This window comes from Suillus subalutaceus, assembly GCF_016647625.1.
Source record: "Suillus subalutaceus strain FC151 chromosome Unknown DFJ58scaffold_213, whole genome shotgun sequence".
NCBI classification, from domain to species: Eukaryota; Fungi; Basidiomycota; class Agaricomycetes; order Boletales; family Suillaceae; genus Suillus; species Suillus subalutaceus.
Genome location: NW_024540462.1, coordinates 26330 through 40396, shown reverse-complemented (window position 1 = coordinate 40396; position 14067 = coordinate 26330). Strand labels below are relative to the sequence as shown.

At 47.6% G+C, this 14067-nt stretch overlaps 7 protein-coding genes across 7 annotated transcripts; 2 read left to right on the top strand and 5 right to left on the bottom strand.

The window, feature by feature from the left end:
• Positions 1 to 630: 630 nt before the first annotated feature.
• On the top strand, positions 631 to 2571 carry DFJ58DRAFT_735422 (uncharacterized protein; the record flags this gene model as incomplete). The annotated part of the gene is made up of 7 exons (XM_041386633.1): positions 631 to 849; positions 900 to 974; positions 1020 to 1186; positions 1231 to 1413; positions 1469 to 1793; positions 1829 to 2475; positions 2547 to 2571. 7 exons carry the CDS (start codon positions 631 to 633, stop codon positions 2569 to 2571), a joined length of 1641 nt encoding a protein of 546 aa, XP_041236596.1.
• A 154-nt stretch (positions 2572 to 2725) lies between these two features.
• Positions 2726 to 3226, bottom strand: DFJ58DRAFT_616426 (uncharacterized protein; the record flags this gene model as incomplete). The annotated part of the gene is made up of 1 exon (XM_041380976.1): positions 2726 to 3226. A coding segment is annotated over one exon (501 nt), but the record flags the coding sequence as incomplete, so codon positions are not given.
• Positions 3227 to 3649: 423 nt separating this feature from the next.
• On the bottom strand, positions 3650 to 4681 carry DFJ58DRAFT_670236 (uncharacterized protein; the record flags this gene model as incomplete). The annotated part of the gene is made up of 2 exons (XM_041382854.1): positions 3650 to 3833; positions 3897 to 4681. Coding segments are annotated over 2 exons (969 nt in total), but the record flags the coding sequence as incomplete, so codon positions are not given.
• A 982-nt stretch (positions 4682 to 5663) lies between these two features.
• DFJ58DRAFT_735420 (uncharacterized protein) lies at positions 5664 to 6954 on the bottom strand (the record flags this gene model as incomplete). Its single annotated transcript, XM_041386632.1, has 6 exons — positions 5664 to 5887; positions 5946 to 6033; positions 6091 to 6392; positions 6446 to 6524; positions 6585 to 6797; positions 6853 to 6954. 6 exons carry the CDS (start codon positions 6952 to 6954, stop codon positions 5664 to 5666), a joined length of 1008 nt encoding a protein of 335 aa, XP_041236593.1.
• A 1959-nt stretch (positions 6955 to 8913) lies between these two features.
• On the bottom strand, positions 8914 to 9467 carry DFJ58DRAFT_867364 (uncharacterized protein; the record flags this gene model as incomplete). Its single annotated transcript, XM_041394210.1, has 3 exons — positions 9164 to 9467; positions 9039 to 9113; positions 8914 to 8985 (listed from the first exon to the last, which is right to left on the bottom strand). The coding sequence occupies exons 1-3, from the start codon at positions 9380 to 9382 to the stop codon at positions 8914 to 8916; spliced, it is 366 nt and encodes a 121-aa protein (XP_041236592.1). The 5' UTR covers positions 9383 to 9467.
• Positions 9468 to 9587: 120 nt separating this feature from the next.
• DFJ58DRAFT_735418 (uncharacterized protein) lies at positions 9588 to 10378 on the top strand (the record flags this gene model as incomplete). The annotated part of the gene is made up of 6 exons (XM_041386631.1): positions 9588 to 9596; positions 9656 to 9703; positions 9810 to 9878; positions 9938 to 10003; positions 10054 to 10196; positions 10252 to 10378. 6 exons carry the CDS (start codon positions 9588 to 9590, stop codon positions 10376 to 10378), a joined length of 462 nt encoding a protein of 153 aa, XP_041236591.1.
• Positions 10379 to 11990: 1612 nt separating this feature from the next.
• Positions 11991 to 13331, bottom strand: DFJ58DRAFT_867362 (uncharacterized protein; the record flags this gene model as incomplete). The annotated part of the gene is made up of 5 exons (XM_041394209.1): positions 11991 to 12268; positions 12552 to 12698; positions 12758 to 12974; positions 13051 to 13221; positions 13275 to 13331. 5 exons carry the CDS (start codon positions 13329 to 13331, stop codon positions 11991 to 11993), a joined length of 870 nt encoding a protein of 289 aa, XP_041236590.1.
• Between the last annotated feature and the right edge of the window lie 736 nt (positions 13332 to 14067).

The window sequence follows — 14067 nt, the reverse complement described above, 5'->3', positions numbered from 1 at the left end:
ACTACAGTGGCGGTGAACAACGAGTGATGTTGTGAGTAAAAAATGAAACGCCCTCACTTAGTAGGTTAAGAATAGATATCTGAGGTCGTCTTACTGTCCACAGAACTGAGCATCCCAACGATCAACGGATACGCCTCGCCGTCCTCATCAGAGAGGGACGGCAGCAAGATCGGCTGCTCCGAGTTTGGTCGGCTCCCTCCCGCCATCTCAATATTGGCCTACAAAAATAGCGGGTCAATGTGCCAGACTCTTGGCCGCTCACCTTCTGTATATCGAGAGCGCTTATTTGAAAAGAACTCTTGTCGCATCCTTAAGGCTCCAAAGACCGGCTCTGTTGAGTTCGGATGATAACGAAGCAAGTTACTAACCGTGAACATTTCTTTCCAAATTTAGGCTCCACGATACGTGTTGGGCTTCCACACACGTGACGTGTGTGGAAGCTCAACATGTATCGTTTTTCATACCTACCGCGAACGCCCGAGTCACATCGAATCTCGCCAAGTCCAGGTCGAGCTAAAGCGACGCCGAGTCGGCGGCGTGGGAAGTGCTAAGAAGTTACCTCCCCCTCCTTTAGTCCTTGCTCCCAACGACACAAGAAATGGCCTCGTTCCGCATGCTGGACCGAGCCCAATGTTATCATCCTCCAGTGGAGGCGACAGTATGAGTCTGCCTTATGCGCATTCAGGTGCAAGAGGGACGCCGGTCGTGGATGAGATAGGGGACGATGATGGACTCTCCCTGGACATGGACCAAGAATATATGCGATCACGGAGTCCTGAAGAAAAGCGCGGCGGTGTAGTTTTCGAGGACCTCAATCTCGGTTTAGATCTGGGAGATGAAGATGAAGAGGTGCGTTTCCACTGTCAGTCCTACGCCTTGCCACTGAACTCTATTTGTAGTACGACAAGAATGATCCGAATGATCAACGCAGAAGCCGATATCTCATGAGAGCCAAACTTGACGAGATTGAACGGGTATGCCAGTAATACATGTGCTCATCTCGCGATTCTGACATCTAGGAAACTAGACTTTGGCGCACACAGTTTTCTCCGAGACACATCAAAACGGATGACTTGGACCAACATATTACAATAACTCATGCCCGACCGAAGTTACTCTTCGCACTTCATGCAGGAGGAACTTCGAAATCATCAATTGATCGTACACGCGACATTCAGGCAACATGGTGAGTTCAATTGCAGCTGTCAATAGTTTTTCGGCTTAAGAAAGCCCCAGAAACTCCATCGATCGTGCCGATGCAAGCGACAAGTCGTGGCCTGCTGTCTCCTCCTACTCATCTATAGCTAATAAGCCATCACAATCTCCAAGCTCCCAATCTCATCGGCCTATAAATCTTCCTCCGTCGCCACCTTGGATTGCTATCAACGGTGTGTCAACGGGTGCCCCAAAATCGTTCGTTCCACCCTCCCGGTCTTCATCACCCAATGCTCTCTCCACAGAGACCAAGATTCGCAAACGAGATCTGGAGCCATCCATGTACCCACCACCCTTCGTTTGGAAGGCTACCGGACACGGCGACTGACTCCCCCATACCGTTGTCTCCTGATCCTTTTGGGCGGTACCCCTCTTATCTCGAGTCAGAGGTGCACTCCACCCCGACGTATTGGGATCCTGCAACTGGGCAATTCACCAGTATTCCTGTTGAATCCAGACCATCCTTGTCATCTGTGGATGAGGGTTCTGTTACTTCTACAACACCCTCCAGCCGATTCTCTGCTGACTCGGCGAGTTTTTCGATGGATGCGGCTGCTGCAAAAGCCTCCACTCCTCCCGTCGGTGTCAAGACCTTCAAGAAACTTTGGCGTAGAAGCAAGTGTCGGCTCAGCAACCTCCCACGCCAAGTGCTGGACAAACTTCGTTCCAGGGATCTGCACCACCTGCTCCATCATTGCATGATCAACTCGGGCCGCCGCCACCGCCGCAAAGAGGATTACCTCCTATGCCTGGCACGACTATGCCACGAACACTCACACGATCATCGTCTTCGACAGCTCCTTCGTCAGAGGAGACAAGCGTTCGTAAATCGATTCTCAAGACCTGGAAATCAGTATCAAGTTCCACAGCGTCTTCTAGTGCTCCTTCAGAACCAAGACGAGATACTGAAAGACCTGTGTCTAACAAGATCATAAAGCCTCGGAGGCCGAGCGTCTTGGATGCTGGGATACCTCCAACGCCGAAATTTGCTGAACAGTATCTGCCTTTAAACTACGCCCGAACGGGCAGTGGCATTTTTGAGCGAAGAAAGTCTGTTGGACAATGTAAAATGGGAGCTTCATCGAATCTTTCGACGTCATCTCAAGAAGTTGCCCTGCCATCTAGGACGCACTCCCAGACAGCGGCATCCTTACAACAGACATATTCACCTCTATCGCCTCCAGGTTCTGTATCTCCTGCTCGCTCCCTGCAGTCTACCCCTCGCCATTCCAGAGTAGATGGCAGTTTTGAATCGGCAGAGTATGAGCTAGTATCCACCTCGCCCCGACTATACCTGAACTTGTCTTATCCCTATCAAATACTTGACCAAGATCAATTTTCTCTCTTGGCAGGTAGGGATTACTTTTGGTCTCACTGTTGCCGTTGTTGTGTTATTCCTCTTGCTTTTTGCTTTCCCGTCAATTTTGTCACATCTTTTACATTACATATCGTCACTTTACTTCATTACCATATCTTAAGAAGTTCCTGTAGCTAGTACAACAGCAGCATCTTTGCCAATGAATCTTGGATTGACTGCTATGCGTGGGCAATTTCCCGGCTCTCCAGGAGGCAACATCGTCCATTCCTTGCCACTTTTTTTGGTTGACCACATACGGTCACTTTCAGGATGCGGTACCCAGTAAAGTTTGTCAAACCACTGCCTCAGGCGGTTCTGGATAATCTCTGCACGATCTTCATCAAGCCCATCCATGAGAGCTTGCCATTGCCGATAGTATGATGCAGATGGAAATTGCTGAAGAGCCTTAGCTGTCGAGGCTCCTTTGGCTGGAAAGTAGCGTTTGAATACCAGGTTATCCCAATCGGCATCGCTAATAATACGATATTGAACCTGACGGAAAATGCCACTGAGATCCAATGACTGGAAGATATCAACCTTGGTATGCAGTCTCTGTGCCGTATTTAGCAGTACCCATCGGGAATTGGAGGCTAGCTTGGGAGATGGTGCAAGCTGAAAGATATCGGATGCAAACTGACGCTGAATAGCAGACAGCTCACTAGATATGATCGAATCTGCAGTCTTCCCAGAATGAGCATCTGTGGCAGCCCTGCAAGCGTTTCTCTGCATAATCTCTAGCTCCTCATCATCTCCTTCAACTTGAGAGTCCTCCTCACTACTGCTCGACCCCTCACCATCATGGATTCTGTACGTTGTCTTGTGCTTCCTTGATGGGTAACCGACCTTTGGATATTTGGACTGGTTTGATATACGAGAGTTGGAAAACTCCACCTCAACATCCTCCATAAAATCCCTTCGGTATAGAGTGAGCAAGGTACCAGTGTCAATCGGTCTGCCATTGGGAAGCCGATAGGCTCCAGCATCGTTGACCACATCTGAAAGAAAGTATGCGCCTCGTCTATACATGATTGGATGAGTGCTTGGCCCATTCATACTATCCACAGGAACGTGCTGGCAGGAGGCTTCTAGCAAGATATTCTCTGCTTGACCCTCTGCCGGCCGGTAAATAAGAGCGTTGATTTGGTAGGCAACCAGAGCACCCAATTTCAATGACTCATGCTGGAGACGGGCAGCTCGGTTTGCATTCTGTAGGTTTTTGACGACATGGTACAGTGCAGCCATACGGTAGTACTTGAAGTACCTTGGAATTGAATTTTATGTCAGTACCTTGGGTAAGACTGATGGTAACGACCAAAATGCTCACCAAAATAATTTGCAATCAAAGGTAACAAGCGTATCTTGTATTACACTATCTGGAATTTGCAAAAGCACTTGGTCTGCCAGACTGAATGGTACACGAATCTCCAGCCGTGCGTTGCCTTCATGTCCACCTACATTGGGAGAATTTCCACAAACACGAAATATCTCTGCAATGCGCTCGAGATCCCTTACGAGCTTCCCTATGCTTGCTGGGAATAAGTGCCAGGCCTGGCGACGCTTGAAAATGCCGTCATGGAGCTGATAGGTTGCGCATTTATCCGTTGTATAGGCGTTTATATAGTAAACTTTATCATCCTTTCCACGAGAGCCTGGAAGGGCCCGGAATCCTCCGAGATCTTCTAATTGTGCTGAGAGGTCGCAATGATATTGAGTCTGAGAAGCAAGAATGGAATCGATTTTGTGTTCCGCACTGGATGGCAAAAGGAATTGCAGTAAACGACGGTGGCCTTTGGTAAGCCACTGCAATATGTGACCTTCGTGTTGGATTTCCAGTCCAATATCAACCACCCAGTCCTCTGGCCTGACAAGCGACTGGTCAAAAAAATGGAAAACAGTATTGAGAGCCGAGCGTCTTGCCCCAGCATCGCATGGATCGTGATGAGATGCGCCTTTTGTTCCTCGTAGCTCATGAACAAAAAATGCATCCTGTAACCCGTCTTGCATCTGAAACATTTCCAGAAGTTTGTTTCCCAACTGGTTCAGGAGATGGGAAGGGAAATCAACTGTGCCAAAGTGAAAGCGTCCCTTCCGATCACGATACAAAGTCATGGCAGTTGAATATGTGATTGGCCATCGGCTTCTATCAACGGGGTTGAGACCAACCACAGCAGGTCGAAGGCACTTTTCATATATCACAGTCATTGTCTCGGGAGGAATGGCAGGATTTTGGCCTTGGCGATACAATCTGGGGAAGAAGATGCGGGTGATATGACGTCGATCGACTTTTCCCAATGCTGTATTAGGAATTCGGTGTAGCGGGACGCCTACCACATCCTAGTATTGAATGTGTGCCTGTCAGAATGCTGGATGTTTGACCAAATTTACCTACCTTTGGACAAGATAAAGGACATTTTAAATGATTGTCTTCAGTAAGGGTGTCGCGGAATGATGCCAAGGGAAAGATAGCCATAGGCAATTGGAATGGTAAATCGTGCGTGACACCTATGACAGAGTCGATGTCTCTGTACAGTTTATATTCAGAAATGGGAGGTACAAGAGCTCCTTGTCTTGCATTTATAAATATACGAGCAAGTTTGTCCCCATATTGGAGGCGTCCAGCAAGTACAAAGCGAAGAAAATTCTCTAGTTGGTCCGGCAGAAACATTCGTTCTGCAGCTGAGACAAATTCGCTCAAAGAGACCTGGATTGCAGGTAGATCCTCATCAGGGGGTTCAAGTTGCATGTGGGTGCAATGTTGCAAGATCAGATGTGTGTGCAGCAATAGGAATATAGGCGTTTCTGTGAGAGGACTCGGAAGCAACTTTCGGGCTTTCCACCAATCTAACTTCACATATTACGTAACTTTGGACGACGTGTTGCAAGACAGCCAGATGGCACGAAATTCAAAATTCAGACCATTGACTACATTGACGCCTCCATTAATAAACTGGAGAGTCGCTATTAAAAAGCAATAGGCACACAAAAACAAAATTCATCAAAGCAAGAGCAAGAAGCACGGTAACAAACGACTTGCCCACCTACAGTCTTCACGGTATCGCAGAATGCTTATAAAACTTTATACAAGAAACCCTTAGCGGTCTTCAGGTCCCATGTAGTACGACTGCCCATGGGTGGCACCTGTTGGGATGCAAATATGTCCAGGTTGGTGACAGGCGCAATACGGTGGAGGAGGCTCAGGAATTGCCGGTCTGTGACCGTGGAAACTGCCACAGTGAGCTGCAGTAATAGAGCATGGAAGCTGCAAGACTTGCACGCAAGTGCCAATAGCTAAGCGTCCTGATCTATCGGCCCATTCTGGCGTAAGAAATTAGCCGTGCAAAATTTGAGGGAGGCAGAGATAGAAAAAACGTACCATTGGACTGTACAGTACGACTTTGCGCAGGGGCCGCTGAATTCTGACCATCCAATTGGTCCAGTGGGCGTTGTTCTGGACTTGGTCTCTGAGTCCGGTTTGCAAGTAAGTTGAAAAAAACTAAACCGATGCCAACTTTACTTACTGGATTAGAAGTGCGGATAAGCGCTCTACCATGTGCGAGTGGAGCGGATGTGGCACTTGAGACATTAGCTAGTCTCCCCCCACATTGCATAGCTGACTCTCTAGACTGTGATGGTGTCCGTGGCATCCGAGAGATATGAGTACTGAGGTGCGGAGGTGGTGTCAAAGCCTGCACACCGTTGAAGCGCCTAGCTACAGGAATCTGACTTTGGGGTAATGTGATGGCGGAACGCCGGCTGACACGGCCCAGAGAGGTGCACTGTGAAGAAGCCAGGTGAAGCGGCTGAAAAGCAGCATTAGTGCCTGAGAATATGTTGAGCGCTTAAAATAGCTACAGAAAGACGGCAGGGACATACCGCGAGTGTTTAGTGTAGCGATTTGCATTTGGGACGAAGGTCGCTGCACCAGGCCGCTCCATTGCGTATCGGTAAAAAGCTTAGTGCAGGTGGCATCGTAAATTTCAACAAAATGTTGTGTTATAGCATTTGTAAATACCTTTGTACAGACGGTATTAGCGATGTCAGAAAACTCGTTCTCCATGAGTTTGATTGCGTTGCACATTCGAGGATCCACAATTTGGTGGTAATAATCCGTACCACTCAAACATGGAGAGCAATCCACTTCAATAATTACTGACGGCTTGTTCTGAATAACGCTGTTATATGATGTAAACGCGTATTGAGCTTCAAAGCTCAGAGTGATCGAGGTCTAACCAATTAAAATTTCAGTCCTGTCAACCCATGTGCATAAAAATTAGTCAAACCGTTGTATTTGGGGGACAAGCCAGATCCAACCATGCAAGAGATGCAGGTCCTGCCAATGCTGAGGCGTGACGCCGATGTGAAGAATTCACATATGAACTCATGTTGACTCGTTAAGGTCAAGTATTGAGGAGGAGTTCAAACGGTGAAGAGGACTAGATAAATGCTTATGAATGCCGCGGCGGTTTGAATTTAAGTACCGCAGACTTGTATGAACCAGTAGTCGCCAGGTTAACTTGCGAGTTCAACCTAGCCATTGTTCAGGTGGTGGAAATATTTATAGCATTCTCTTGTTATAAAGGAACATGATAGGGCGTGGCATCAAGTCCATTGCAACCCATGAATCACAGGAAGGTTTAGATATGCTGGCCATTGGGCAGAAGGTAGTAGGCGCAGTATGAACTCATTAATTTTCCACACCTAGACATTTTCGGACTAATTAGGCCTAGGCTGCTCACATTTTAAGTGTATTGATCCGAGCTACACCCTGAGTCGGGATATCCAAAGATACGAATACGTACATAATGAGCAGAAAAAAGAAATTCTTGGTTGCACCTCGGGATTAAATCTACAAAGGAAGTTAGAGCGGGATGAGTCAGAGGCCAAAGAACCGGTTAATACTATGGGCACGATCGATAAAGCTCATAAGGGCGCGAATGCGAAGCTGGAAGAAATGTTTGACTACCAATAGGTCACCAAAGAATCAAGCAAAGCCGCCGAAGAAGGGCGCGAATGTGACGAATACGTATAGCAACTGCAAACAGCTTTGAACAGTTAGGCTTCGAGGACATATCACGAAAGTCAATAATGCTGTCAGCGTCTCAACCGGACGTTTGATCTTGCGTGATGACGGATGCTTAAAATATGCGCGCATGGATGAATGAGAAGGCGCTTTAAAGTGACACTTCAATGTTAGAATTAGAGCAACATTATGAGGAACATGTAGGTTAGTCACTCGATTGTGAAAGTAGTGTCGAAAATTTAAAAGACGATGTATTGTTGTTGGGGGCCAGTTTTTCTTATTGAGGAACGGTGATGTTTCAACGACTCGAATATTGATGAATGTCGTGAAAATTTCCTAGCCCTTAGCTCGCTGGAGGTATACTTAACCAGATGATCTTGACAGTAACGCACATGGCGTCGCATTAGCAGAGGGAGCAAAGATCAGAACGGAATCGACGTGTAATAGATTAGGATGGATAGGCTTGGGGTAGATTACAAGCGGCTCACCTCTGCCTCCAGCAGAGCCGTCACGTTCTAAAGATCCAGGTCACTATTGAGAGGGCAAGAACTTTATATCAGCTCTTAAGCGCCTTTGTATTTCGGTAATCTGATCAGTGAGATCATCAAGGCATCAGCATATGTAAGGTAGTGTGAGTAGAAGGATGCACCTGGCTTGCCTTGGATCCCGCTGCAAACAGCGAAAATTAAGATACGAGAGGTTGAAAATAATGAAGCACATAACGCCTACTTGATTGTATACCCGCAGTAGCTCGCACCAGCAGCTACTGTGCAGATCTGGTTGATCTATACAATGAAGTGAACGTCAGGATGCTTTGAGAACAACACAGAATCTCACCCTTGGGTCTTCTTCAAGTATATACTTCTACACCATCAACAAGTCTTGGATTGGGCGGCCACCCCAGTTTTTATTGATTAGCATCTGTGAAGACGATATACTGTATCAGCACAAGAGAAGAGGGTAACTCACTCTGTCCAAATGAAGTGGATCCTGCTGGATTGATACATGTATCCCCAACTCGCAAAAACTAGAACACACGTAGCCCAGCCTGTGTAACCAAGCATGCTCGGTGGATGCTGCATGTATCTATACAACAGGTTCAGTTCAAATCAAGTAGGACTTATACATATGTGATCTTCCCGATAACAAGTATCGGATATCGTAGTGAACCGTATGTGGTATTGGCCTGCATATCGGACGGATCATTGCACATAGGGTGGATTTTATGAAACACGTACTGAGCTGCAATATTCTGAAGGGTGTTCTGACCTAGAATCCATCACCGTATCGAGGTACGAGAATTCCTTGGCCAGCACTTCATTCAGGCATGAGTTATTGTAATATGTTGGTCCAAATCATCCGTTTTGATGTGTCTCAAAAACTGTGCCAAAGTCTAGTTTCCTAGATGTCAGAATCGCGAGATGAGCACATGTATTATTGGCATACCCGTTCAGTATCGTCAAGTTTGGCTCTCATGAGATATCGGCTTCTGCGTTGATCATTCGGATCATTCTTGTCGTACTACAAATAGAGTTCAGTGGCAAGGCGTAGGACTGACAGTGGAAACGCACCTCTTCATCTTCATCTCCCAGATCTAAACCGAGATTGAGGTCCTCGAAAACTACACCGCCGCGCTTTTCTTCAGGACTCCGTGGTCGCATATATTCTTGGTCCATGTCCAGGGAGAGTCCATCATCGTCCCCTATCTCATCCACGACCGGCGTCCCTCTTGCACCTGAATGCGCATAAGGCAGACTCATACTGTCGCCTCCACTGGAGGATGATAACATTGGGCTCGGTCCAGCATGCGGAACGAGGCCATTTCTTGTGTCGTTGGGAGCAAGGACTAAAGGAGGGGGAGGTAACTTCTTAGCACTTCCCACGCCGCCGACTCGGCGTCGCTTTAGCTCGACCTGGACTTGGCGAGATTCGATGTGACTCGGGCGTTCGCGGTAGGTATGAAAAACGATACATGTTGACTAAATTTGGAAAGAAATGTTTACGGTTAGTAACTTGCTCCGTTATCATCCGAACTTAACAGAGCTGGTCTTTGGAGCCTTCAGGATGCGACAAGAGTTCTTTTTCAAATAAGCGCTCTCGATATACGGAAGGTGAGTGATTGGCCAAGAGTCAAGGCGGTGGAATAGGTATCAGTTATCTCCAAGGTTGCCCTTTCTGCGCCTTCAAGCATCCCGTCTAACTAATTCTTATCGGTAGACCTACTGGACAATTCATTTCGACGGAACCATTGTTGAAGGGAACTACGTGTCTGGTAACGTCGGTGCGGTAAGGTCCAGCGCATCAGCCGGAAATCCACGCAGATTCACTTCGTTCCATGTGAACAGGCGATTGACACAGGTCCTAGTTTTATATACGTTTCACAGACATTGGCAGCCTTGATCCACGCCAATGTCAGTCTCCCGCTATTTCCTTCTCTCGCCACCCTGCTGACAAGTTTTAGATACTTAAGGCTGGCCCTGCAGCGGATTGCTTCTTCTCCTTTCCGTGCGACTCTAACCCCCGAATTTCATTCTCACTTGGCGGGCACGACTTTGGACTCAACCTCCAGGACATTAAGCTCAGACAAGATGAGGATGGGTCAGAGTAAGTCTATCTGTCTTCATACAACGCACGCCGCCTGATATTGCAAACTTCAAAGGGACATATCTTTGCTTTTGGTACAAGATAGTGGCGACGTGTTTGAGGCACTCCTCAAGATGATCATACAAGTTGTGCAGGCAGACAGCGCAAGTGACATGGAGACAAACGGTGGGACATACGGGTGAAGAAAATGCTGAACATGGTCGTCCCAGTTGGCTGGCGTTCAGCTGACCGGGCGGGAAAGTTCTACGCTTTTCAACCAGCTCAATGTTATGGCGGTCACTATTCATCTTGATCCCTCCACTGCCAACGTTCGACACCGTGTTGGGCAAGCTCGACGATGCGTCAATTTTAAAGATGCACACGATTTTACCAGAGCTGTGCGTATTCGAGATACTGAGCATATTTGCGCCATTATGCCAAACAAAGACAAATCATGAAGAAAAAAACGCCGGTAGAGATGGTCAAGAGTCCTCTCACACCAGATGCTCGCATGATTGAGATGTGCTCATTAGACACCACAGATGAGTGACGCAAGTATCCAGATCCTGCCTTTCTGGAGGGACGTAAATTATTGATTAATGTCAACGTGATATTTCCTGATTTTCCCTTTCTCGTCAGCCTGGGTAAAGGAGTCTTCAGTCCCAAAAATCCTATTGCCATAGAGAATGACTAGAGTGCTGCGTGCCAAGAGGTGGTATCAGCTTTTCTGGACCTCGAATCAAGGCCTTACCCCGGCCCACTGCACCGCCAATAGTACCAAGCATTGATAATCGGGAGAGCTATAATGAGTATGATAAGTTCTTTATCTAAATTGATCTCACCGTGACAATTGGTCTTTCTTGATGGACGCTGCTGTGGAGTTGGAAGGCCCCGTCGAGCCATAGAGGAGAGATGAAGAAAACAATTTTAGGGTACTCTACGTACGCAAATGCCATATGGTATATTTTCTCCGCCAACAACGCGGAGTTCGAGCTTGCTCCGATGAAGGAATTTAGCAGAATCAAGCTTGATGGGTGCGCTTCTTCGGGTGATCAAAAGACTGATATTTCAACACATTCTGTTTGCCATTTATTTTATTACAACCCGATGCCCAAGCCCTGGCGTGCACAAGTCGCAGCTCACTTGCAGCCATTTGCTCGCCAAATTACCCGCGTAGAGAACAAAACAGACTTGGAAGCACAGAAATACCTATATGTCTGGTTTCTAAGCCACCCCTGCCGCTACTCGGTCTTCCAATTGTAGCGCACACTTCGACAGAGGAGGCCATTGCGGAGAGCATTCCCGCTCTGACCGCTTTGAGTGACAGGGCCCATATGATTACCATATTCCGTGCAGTTTACAATAACGAACCATGACAAGTCTTTTTGTGTAATAATTTCTAAATACCTGGAATGTAATCTGAACGCATGCATTCAGTGCGCCAGTCCCAGAGGGTTCGGATGGTCATTTCAGTAGATGTACGCGGACGCCCGCTTGGTTTAAAGAAAGCTGGACGTGGGTCTCCTACAACCAATCTTCATGTACGGTGCTCACTTTCAAGTTTTTCCCGGCGCCATCATGGCCCACATGACGGTTCTTGCTTGTATGAGCCAAGTCTCTCCCAAGCCGGTTCAGAGGTTGAGCGAATCAGCTTTCTCAATATATGTTCATGTATTTGGCTTGTGATACGCACATCGGGTGCCTAATCTGCAATCACTTTTGTCTTCTGCTTCGTCCTTTGGTGGACCATTATTAGCCCATATCAGCTCTCTACCCAGCTTTCGTATTTTTATGCTCTATCATCCAAATCGCCGATCACATTACTGAGAAGTTTTGAGGTTGGTGGAAAGCTGCAAAAGCATCTCGAAAGAACCAAAGGAGCTCTGACAGAACCAACCACTTCAGGTAAGGCATTTGGTTGCACCCTGAAAGGTGCATGTACTCGCCTGAGCGTGGTAGTTTGAAGGGATCAAAAGGGGAATGCAATGCCTGCGGGCCAATGCTACCGAGTGCTACACCGGTATACACAGGGTACGGTGATTCGAAAATTTCGCAGTCCGTAGGTTCGGTATCTTCAAGCTCTGCTTGAATCCCTACGGGCAATTGAAATCAAATCACCCAGAAAAAAGAGCACGCTCACATCAATCATCAAAGCCCGATCCACAATAAGGCCCAGGACTCTCTCTGAAAGTTTGCCACAATACTCAGCTACATGCAACAGATGTCGTATATAAGCTGTATGTGCAACTTGTGGCTACCGTTTGTGGGGGAAGTTTCGTACGAGGAGAGAAGCCGGGATTTTGCTACGGGGTCGGTTCTAGACAAAGGATAGGTCAATGTCAATGTGAAGGGAATTCAGTGATCCTCATAAGCTACGTAGCGAGCCCCCACGAGGCATTGTTTCGTTAGAGCGTGGGGTGTTTACTCCAAGGGACGTATCGAAAAGACCGAGACGTGCAGCCAGCATCACAGGCCTGGGCGAAAAAGGCGCAGGCATTGATGCTGGTATGTGCGCAGGATTTACTAAAGCATGGAAATCGTTTCAATTATGAGGTATAAATCAGAAGCGACATAGCATATACGCCTCCATTTTGCCCATGTGGGCAGATTTGGCTTTAGATGTTCGATCGCAGGAACGACAGTCGGAGCAGGAAAACCCTTGGGAGTTGGTTTTTCTCGCCTTTGTGGTTTGTAGACGACCCTCCAGGCTGGGCGAGTGGGGCCGGTTAAGCCTTCTTCTGGAGGAGGGGAAGCTGGAGGTGGTGGAGGTGGTGGCGAAGGCGAAGGCGGCTCCTGGGGCTACAAGCTCATCAGAGTTTGATGATGCCTTAAGATCCTATAGCACTCACAGGCGGCCTGAATATTCACCTCCTACACCATGTTTGGATTTTACGGCCGTAAGCTCGGCAATTTCGCTGTTCGCGTTGGCAGTCAGCTGCGTACATTGAGCAGATAAAGGTGGATGCGTACAACTGAAGCTGCCTGCGCTCATCTCTACTTTCCTACCTCTGCTAGCAAGATGCGAACCTCGCTCGCTAGGGCTTTGCTAAAATCGTTGAGATGAAAAAAAAAACATGATCGACAAGATTGACGACTCACTATGAGTGTGACAGCCACGACAACCGCTTTTAATGACAGATTGTGAGTAACAAGCATCAAATAAACATGCTCACAACAGAAGCCTGGGCTCGGCAGCTGCATCATGGCAAGGGGTTAAACGGTCTCGGCGGAGGCCGAACCCTTTGCCATGGCCCATTTGTCACTCCGCGTCAAGGACTTCTCGATTCTCAATTGCTTCTTATCGATCTGCGCATCACTCAATTGCATTTCCTTGCAGCTCCCAGGTTCCGGTATTCCAAAATTTCATAATTTTGTTCCCTGAGCCAGTGGCCAGCACTCTTCCATCCGGAGAAAGTCAGTCCAGCCAACCAATCCGACTGGAGTGGCCTTTGATTGGTTGGGTGAGTGATTCTTTGTGCCAGGCAATGAGTTCTCCCTTCTCATCACCGCTTGCTATCATTTGCCGGTTTCGTGATATTCTTGATGCCGCATCACCCGAGCTGGTTATGATCTGTTGTCATCCAGGAAACCTACAACTGCATTTACGCCTTGTTCATGACCTTTGAACTCTCGCAGGGGCGTTGTGCTTGGAATGAGCTTCGTCATTTTACTGGAGGTTCACGGTATTGAGGATTCTTGAGGGTATCTTTCTCTAAGCTGGACAGGTGCGCGTTTTGTATGTTTGATGCTTCTTCGTGGCGTTAACCTGCCTTGTGCTTCCATAGATGCCCCGGACAAGAAGCTGTTCATTTTCACACCTCCATCACGTTGCAGCAAGAATACTCCACATTGTAATCACTGCCTTCCTCAACAGTATAGCCTCCCGGTGCCT